The following is an 8,666-nucleotide window of genomic DNA, read 5'->3' on the forward strand; positions in this document are numbered from 1 at the left end:
ACGTCTATGATCTATTTATTTCGACCACCACTTACCGCTAAAGCCTATAGGAAAACGGCGGAAACAAAGTTGTACACCTAATAGTTAAAAGTTTTGATCGAAAAAATAAAAATGTTGTGTAGTACACGATCATATAATTCATTTCAGAAACAATATTATAAATTAATACACATGTGTATGTACTTAAGCTTAAAGGAATATAGGAGTTGTCTCGGTGTATTGATGAAATGTGATTAATTTTCTGATTCATCAATTTTTTAATTGCTTTTACAGATTTAAAAATACTTTTACAGAATTAAAATAACGCAATCAACAAGTTTATGAGAAAAATAAAAAAAATAGAAAATTATAATTTTATTATCGACTTCTGTGATAACTTGTGACAATATTTGCCATACATAAAAGTTTTAGACTTATATAACAAGCAAACTGTATCCTCCTTAAAAGAAAGAACAATATCTTTCATATTCGTTGAAAATAAAATAAAAGTATATTAGCCAGTTTTGAAAAATGGCGCCTCGTAGAGGTCAAATGATTCATTATTGGAGATTGTCATCTATCGAGATTTTTTATCGAAACGACAAGATTAATGCTTGTATTCATAATCAGGTCTTATATTTAAGATTTCCTTAAATTTAGCTTCAGGTGTTCTACGAATTTTTCATTAGCTAGTGATGAAGATAAATTTAAGATCTGAATACGAGCATAATTGTTTAAGATATAATTACTTAAATGTTATGTCACGCTTTTTATTAATACGGTCATTTCGGGATGCATGCGAGAGCGCATTTAAGAAACGGCAGATCAATCAGAGCGGAAGGGAGATGGAGGCTCTCCACCTCTGACTAAGATATATAGATTACGTGGTTGAGTGTGATTGTTGAGAGTCGCGAGAATGTTGGGCGCTAGACGTGCTCGGAGACGACATTGCATTAACACGAAGAATCGCTAACTATATGAAAATTCCGAATCTGGGTATGCGAATATAGCACTAAACGCTGCAAGAATTCTCGCTCACGTGAAGATTGGCTAGCTCTACCTAACGGCAGAGGGGCTGGGTGTACATAAGAATTGTTCGAAGGAAAAGTTCGATGGAAAGAAAATTCAAAGATGAGAGAGTCGGATAAAACGATCGTCACTAACGTGGCGTATACGAGTATGTTTATTGTAACAAATAGAATAAAAAAAATAGTAACAAAGAAACAGGAATGCCGCGCAGAAGAAATATGGGAAGAGAATTGTAGACAATAAAAAGAAAATTACTGAAAGGAAAATAGAAGGTCGATTCTAAAATCAGTCGATTTTATAATACTCACGCATCTGTGCTGCTAAATACCGCGAGAGTATAAATTGGGGCCAAAAGATGTGCAGCTTGCGGCCTCTAAAGTTTAATGCCTTGCGGTCACAGTTCGAGATCCGTACAACACTAGACAACGCACGCAAAGAATGGCGCGAAGGTGCAAGCGATTTAAGCACATTGAGAACAGATGCAATTCTTACATCGTTCATACCGAGAATAGATATGTCATGCCGATAGCACCCACCGAGAACTCTCACGACATGCTAAGTTCACGCCTCAAGAACTTAAGGTGTTAACAGTTTACCATATTGTAACATCGAACAACATCCGTTTACAACGCTTTACACTAATTCGCGAATTCGATTGGACGTACTCAATGTTCACTGATGCACATTAAAGTTGTCGTACACAAGTTAACATAAAGATGTTTATAAATAATTATAAAGACCGATTATTAAATCGAAATACCCCTAAATAGAACAATGTTTATAAAATGTTTAGGAATGATTATTTTTGTTTTAAAACCATTTAAGATTATTTTAAAAACATTTTTTTAGGAACCAGTTAAATAACCATGTTGTACGAACGTTTTTAAATTGTTGTTTTTTAAGATAAAATATAAATGAAAAGAATAAATGTGAGTAGTGGAGAATTAGAATTATATATCATTTTCATGAAATGAAGACATGAATTTGTCAATGAAGTTACAATGCCTGATTCTGTATTGTACAAACTCATTTCTGATTTTGTCTCATTCGCTTTGTCCGTACTAGTTTTTACTTGAAATACTCTATGGTAAAGTCTTATATTATAAGAAAAACGCAAATGGAATTCACCTGCTGATTGATGAGTGGCTGCCGATCAAAACTGGAAATATTGAAAGTTTTGTTTCTGATAAAATTTGATCAATCAGGAACATTTTTATTTTAATTCTAATACAAACAACATTAAATAGGAGATGCGATTTGTAAGGTTTATACAAAGTTTATACAAAGAATCAGCTGTGGGCCCGATATTTTCGATTTTGATTAATGATCATTCAGCCAATTAACCTGCGAAACCTATTTGCGCTTTTCTTATAATATATCCTTTACTTTATGGCCATTATTTTATTTGTATGTTTCTTTCACGTGGAATGTTCCATGTATGGACATATTGAGAGTTCAAATTAGTTCGGTCCGTTTCCCTAAAGATAGCTCCAGTTGTTGTGAATGGTTCATAGTAACAGATTTTGGCGGTTTCAGAGAGGTTAAACATCTGCTAATAATATTCAATTTATATCGCTTTGAGTTTCATACAAAAACCTTGATTTTTACTGTGTTTGAAATGTCGAATTTTTTGTTAACCAAGCAGCATTTGCGGGAGGTTTTGATTTTCTGCTTTAATTGGAAGAAAAGTGCGGCTGAAGTCCATCGAATGCTTGTCAAAGTTTATGGTGACACTGCTCCAACTGATAAATCATGTAGAGAATGGTTTCGATGTTTCAAGGATGGATATTTTAGCGTTGAAGACAAGCCTCGCTCTGGACAGCCAAAAATATTCGAAGACAAAAAATTAGAGACATTACTCGAAGAAGATCAGAGTCAAACGCAAGAGGAGCTTGCAGAATCATTAGGGGTAACTCAACAAGCCGTTTCTGTACGATTGAGAACCATGGAAATAATTGAAAAACAAGGAAATTAGGTGCCTTATGAACTGAAACCGAGAGACGTTGAAAGGCGATTTTTCACTTGCGAACAATTGATTCAAAGACAACAGAGAAAAGTTTTTTGCGTCGAATTGTGACTGGAGATGAGAAGTGGATATTCTACGACAACCCCAAGAAGAAAAAATACTACGCTAAGCCCAGTCAATTGTTGTCATCGACCTCAACATCAACACCATGGCCGAACATTCATGATTCGAAGATCATGCTCTGTATCTGGTGGAACCAAAAGGGTCTTGTTTACTATGAACTGCTGAAATCTAGCGATTCCATTACGAGCGGTTACAATTGATCGTTTGAACCGTGCATTGCGAGAAAAACGACTGAAATACGAGCAAAGACAAAATTATTCTTCTTCATGACAACGCTCGGTCTCATGTCGCTAAAGTCGTAAAAAAATATTTGGAAACACTTAAATGGGATGTTTTACCGCACCCGCCGTATTCTCTGGACATTGCTCCTTCCGATTACTAGTTGTTCCGATTACTAGTTGTTCCGAAGGATGCAGCAAGTTCATTTCTTTCGCAGAAATCGAAAATTGGCTCCAAAATTGGATCGCCTCCAAAGACGAGTCATTTTTTCGAGATGGAATTCGAAAATTGCCTGAAAGATGGGAAAAAGTAGTAGGCAGCGATGAACAATACTTTAATTGATCTATTCATTCATTTTGTTTTGAAATAAATGCACAAAAAACGGACCGAACTAATTTGTACCCTCAATATTTCAATATGTAATTATAATTTTATATATTGTATAACTATATAATATATGTATACGTATATGATTATATATGTTTATGAACTTATACATATTTATACATACTCATGAATATTTTTTTACCGAGAGCATATTATTTTATTTTTGTTCGATCTTTTTTTTGTATTAAGTTCTAAACGAATTGAAATCGATGACTAATAAATCGTTTTCGTTATCATTTCCTCGCTTAGTTAACAAATATAATGTATAATTTTATTTTCGTTTCCCTTTTTTTATGTATTAAGTTATGAACAAATGAATGTCGAGATCCTTTAGATCACTTTGTCATTAATTTTTTAGCTTAATTGGCAAATACCAGCGTATAATTTCGTTTTCGTTCAATCTTCTTTTGTATTAAGTTATAAACAAACAGAGATCGATGACCAGTAAACTGTTTTTCGATTATCATTTTCTAGCTTATTTAACAAATATAGTGTTCAATTTCGTTTCCGATCGATCTCTTTTAAATTATTACAATCAATTAGCTTTTGATAACGAACAAATCGTTTTGTTAGCATCATTTCCTTGCATAATTCTCAAGTATTTTCCAATTTTTGCGATCAAAACATTAATTTCTATATCGCTGAATATCCATCGATAGCTTAGTGTGCGGGACTCCCTGGCAAGTGCCTCGTGCCCCGCATACCACGAGCCTCTAAACATCATAATTCGAATGTGCAGGCATCAGCGCTTCTAGCGCCATCTAATGCCAGACGGTGCAATCTGTACATTCTGAGAGCTGGTCGATTACAATAATAGCGATGTATCTGAATCTGGAAAGTTATAGATCCGGACTTTGCGCCACAATTCTCTGCTTGAAGAATACGTAGAGAAAAAATAAAAGCATATAATACAATCGGAATGAGAGCTATCGATGAAGTTGTACTTAAAACTTGATCACAACAACCGTTAAATCCTATAATCTCGATCCGGCGCAATTCACTGGTTCGCATAAAGGAGCACAGTAGTGTTTCACGCCATATCTTAGCACCGAGACACTACCGTGTCTCCAGATACATATATATAATTACATATAATAAACATGTATATGATTCGAAATATTTGCATTTTACTTATTTAAATTAAATCAGTATACGACGGCTTTAATATGCACCATTGCGCGCTAGTGCGTCCAATCGAATTCGCCATAACATTTGGCACAACTCATATTTTCTCCAACTCTATGGCTTACACATACGAAAAGTCGCGAAGATTCAAGCTCTTGGATCCTCGTTTCCGCGCCATGCTTCATACGAGGGTACAATGGCTTTTTCGATTCCTCGCAACCGCGATCTCCAGGAATGATAATCGATCTTCATTCGTTCCCCGACGATTGAAATCCGTCCAAGAATTCTGTGCACGCGTGTTCGGCGTTTACGTGTGGTTTATGTCTGGCTACATCGTATTTATGACACCCAAAAATGCCGCTTATGGCAGACTTCGCACTAAACTGGCGATGACAGACACAAGATGACTTCCGCCACGTTATGTGCGATGTTATACGAATTGATAAACAGGGGTAATCTCACTGATAATTTTTGAGTCCTCCGCGATACTATGGTCTCTGTGGGAGCGTCTTCCACGGATCAGGACGTTTATCGTGTTCGCTCGCAACGGAAGAGAACGAATAAAATCCCGATTGATACACGATCAATTTATTAGCCCTCACGCAAGGATGCCCTCGCGCATTGTTGCGATCAGTTAGCGGATTCGCAGTCCTTTGCGTGCAACGTCGTATTTAACGGAATCCTATGGAACATCTCGCAGCTCCGCGGATTTTTTGTGTCCTTCCTTGTGTCCGACCTAGCGGTCGTCTCCGGTCTCCCTATCAGATATCTTGGGCATTATGACCTCTTCGTCGATTCCGGCAGTCTGACTTTTGCCGATTGGCTTGTCTTCGTTCCAAGAATCTTTCCTTGTTTGTCGTTTGTCCCTCGCGCCCGTTTTTGAGCTCAGGTAGTTTCTTGTGAGCCGTGGCTTCTATAGGTTGTCGGAAGCATTCGTCATTTCCGCACTCCTCGGCACTAGTCTGCAGTAGCTCTGGTAATCTGAACTTCCCTCTACTTTCCGCCAACGGTTGCCTCTTCTTGGCGATATCTCGCTGTCTCTTCACTCGATTAGGTATTTGTATATTATAGGTTCCTGTATATTATACGAAATAAAACCCAGAAATTAACAAATAAATTATGATTTTCACACGCGACTTCTCTGGAGATTTCACTCGTTCGCAATTCCCGGCCCGGGGCGGGCGCAAATTAGCGCTTTGTGATGGCGGAGGATCATTGCGACGCCGCAGCGAAACTGCAACATCACAGTTAATAAAATTTATATTTTATTAACTGTGATGTTGCAGTTTCGCTGCATAAAACATCTTGAAAAAGCTATTAATTTACTATTTTTGTGAACAATGAATCCAATAAATTATTTTGAGTGTGGATTAATAATTTATTGAGAAAAATTAAATACTTTGAAACTCAAGAAATTGATAAAGATTAAGGCCCAATTTAGGTTATTTCCTTCTTTTTGAAAGAAGCCCGATTTGTTATAAAATTGAATGGCATATGCATATTACATAATTATTGTATGGCAAAGTTAGTCTTTACAACTTTAATCCAAAATTTCACAAAATCGCGACGTAATAAGTGGGTTATAAATTGTATTCAATATGATAAAAGGGTTTTTTTAAAATGATTTTTTTTCTGAAATCGAGAAAAAGTTCTTTCCTTGAATTATGTTAACAAAATTATAAGTAAAAGAATAATAAATATTTCTAGTCTAGCCTATTTTTTACAATGCTCTTACTTTTTAGCTTGAGAAAAAGCGGCAGTTGGAAACACAGAGAGTTCACACATTTCAACTTATGTTGGAAAAAGAACAAAGTTACGTAGATAAATTACGAAGCGAGTTGGCAAAAAACGGCACTGGCAGTAGCAGCACTCACATCACGGCCATACAGGCGGAGCTGGCGGGTGCTGAGAGAAGAGTACGCACCTTACAGGAACAACTTGCGGCGATTAGTACGACAAACGAACAGGTCTGCTTTTTTATCCCTTTCCTATGTATATTTTTGCTCATTAAATTTCTTTAACAGTCGATGTTAACATGTAAAGTTATCAGAATCCTTTTACTTGTTACCTAACATATCTAAGAATTTAAATATATCAAAAGGACACTTTAAAATTGAAGACATGGTGGAAGGATTGGTGTGTTTAGTTTCGTTTGCAAATGTCTCTCTCTAATTCTCTGGCTTCTCACTTATTTGATGACCATTCAGATCACAATTTAATCACCCTTACAACTGAAGTTGTTGTCTTCGTTGTACTTACGTCATTTAGATTCGGTCTTTTTTATCACTATTTAGACTACTATTTAGATTACCAATGTTCGTGTCACATGCTCCAACATGCTCCTATCATAGCTCCTCAATTTTGCGCTCGTTGGAATGAGTAGGAACTAGAATAAGAGCATTTTGGAGCATGCGACGCGAGCAAATCTACAGTACTTGTCACATACTATAGTGAAATTTATTTTCACTATTCATTCAATAAAAAATTAAAAAGAGAAGATGTCAATTAACATGTGACAAGTATATTCCTCCTCCTAAGTATATTCCGCTACGGAAATTCCCGTCGGTGCAACAGCGGTGCCTAGGATAGCCGGTCGGTTGCGATCGAGAACGCTCGATAGTGGCAGAGTACTCTATCACTTTTCTATACTCGCGGTCGGAGGATTCGGAACTGGATAAGAACGGTAGAAGAACAAGATCGGTGTGGGGTAGAAAAGAGACCGCGGAGAAAAACGTAGCTTTTATACTGATTGTTGCTCTCGCTCGTATTGTTCCGGAATTGTTCGGCGATTCCCGCCGATTAACAATACGAGCAGGAGAGAACGAAATTTGGCGGAATTCAAACGAACTCAGCTATCTCCAGCGGAGTGTTACCCACGAGTTTAATGTATAAAATTCGGGCGTATCGCCCCTCGGCGATTGCCGCAGCGATGTCTGACCAGTATTTTCGATAGGAACGATACACATCCAGAGAATCGTTACAAACATAATAATTTTGAAAAAAAAAAGTAAACTAAATTTCGGATGTGATTATTACAATTTATAAATAAAGGATAATAAAATAAATAAATTTGAATATCCACACTCAGTTAATTTTTAATAAATTGAAAAAAAGAGTTTAGAGCAATAGCTAGTTGTTAGTTGCTATATTTAAAAACATTAAAATTAGAAAAACGTTTCGACTTTACATTAGATCATTTTCAATGTTCGATTTCAAGTAAAAATGATATCTAAAAATTCCTATCAGTTTGACGACCTGACATATATTCAAATATATTTAAATTAATGTTAAAATTAACGGACGCATGATAATTTATACAATTATATTGGGTTGTTCAAAAAGTCATTGCGTTTTTTCCAATAGATGGCGTTGTCCACGTTTATTTGTATGCGAGCGTAACATGAATGTCAAATGTTTATGTTTTGTTGTTGACATTCAACCTAAAAACCAAAAAAAAAGTTGACGCGATTCGATCGAATTTTGTGCAATTGTAATTCGAACATGGAGAATTTTGAAATATTCGCCATATTCTGTTTTATTACTTCAAAAATAGGAAGAAAGCAACTGAAGCAAGGGAAAAGTTTTTGCGTCGAGTTTACGGCAGAAATTTCATCAAAAAACGCCAGTGCCAAAACTGGTTCGTCCGATTCCGTGATGGTGATTTTTCAGTCAAAGACGCTCATCACTTCGGGAGCTCCTTCCAAGATTGACGACGATGAAATGAAAGCATTGGTGCAAGCAAATAAGTATTCAATGGTTCGGGAGCTTGTTACCGCTCTAAAAGTGTCCGTTGGAAGTGTTCATGACCATTTGAAATCACTAGGCTTTGTAAAGGAGC

At 36.3% G+C, this 8,666-nt stretch overlaps 1 protein-coding gene across 1 annotated transcript in view; it reads left to right on the top strand.

The window, feature by feature from the left end:
• The window catches only part of LOC105622945 (rho guanine nucleotide exchange factor 11), a 343,184-nt gene that overhangs the window by 39,811 nt on the left and 294,707 nt on the right, over nt 1-8,666 (top strand). Inside the window, exon 5 of the mRNA XM_012204353.1 lies at nt 6,571-6,795. Within this exon, the coding sequence (XP_012059743.1) occupies nt 6,571-6,795 (225 nt within the window). The remainder of the gene's footprint in view (nt 1-6,570; nt 6,796-8,666) is intronic.

The sequence above is a fragment of the Atta cephalotes genome (genome assembly GCF_000143395.1).
Source record: "Atta cephalotes unplaced genomic scaffold scaffold00050, whole genome shotgun sequence".
NCBI lineage: Eukaryota > Metazoa > Arthropoda > Insecta > Hymenoptera > Formicidae > Atta > Atta cephalotes.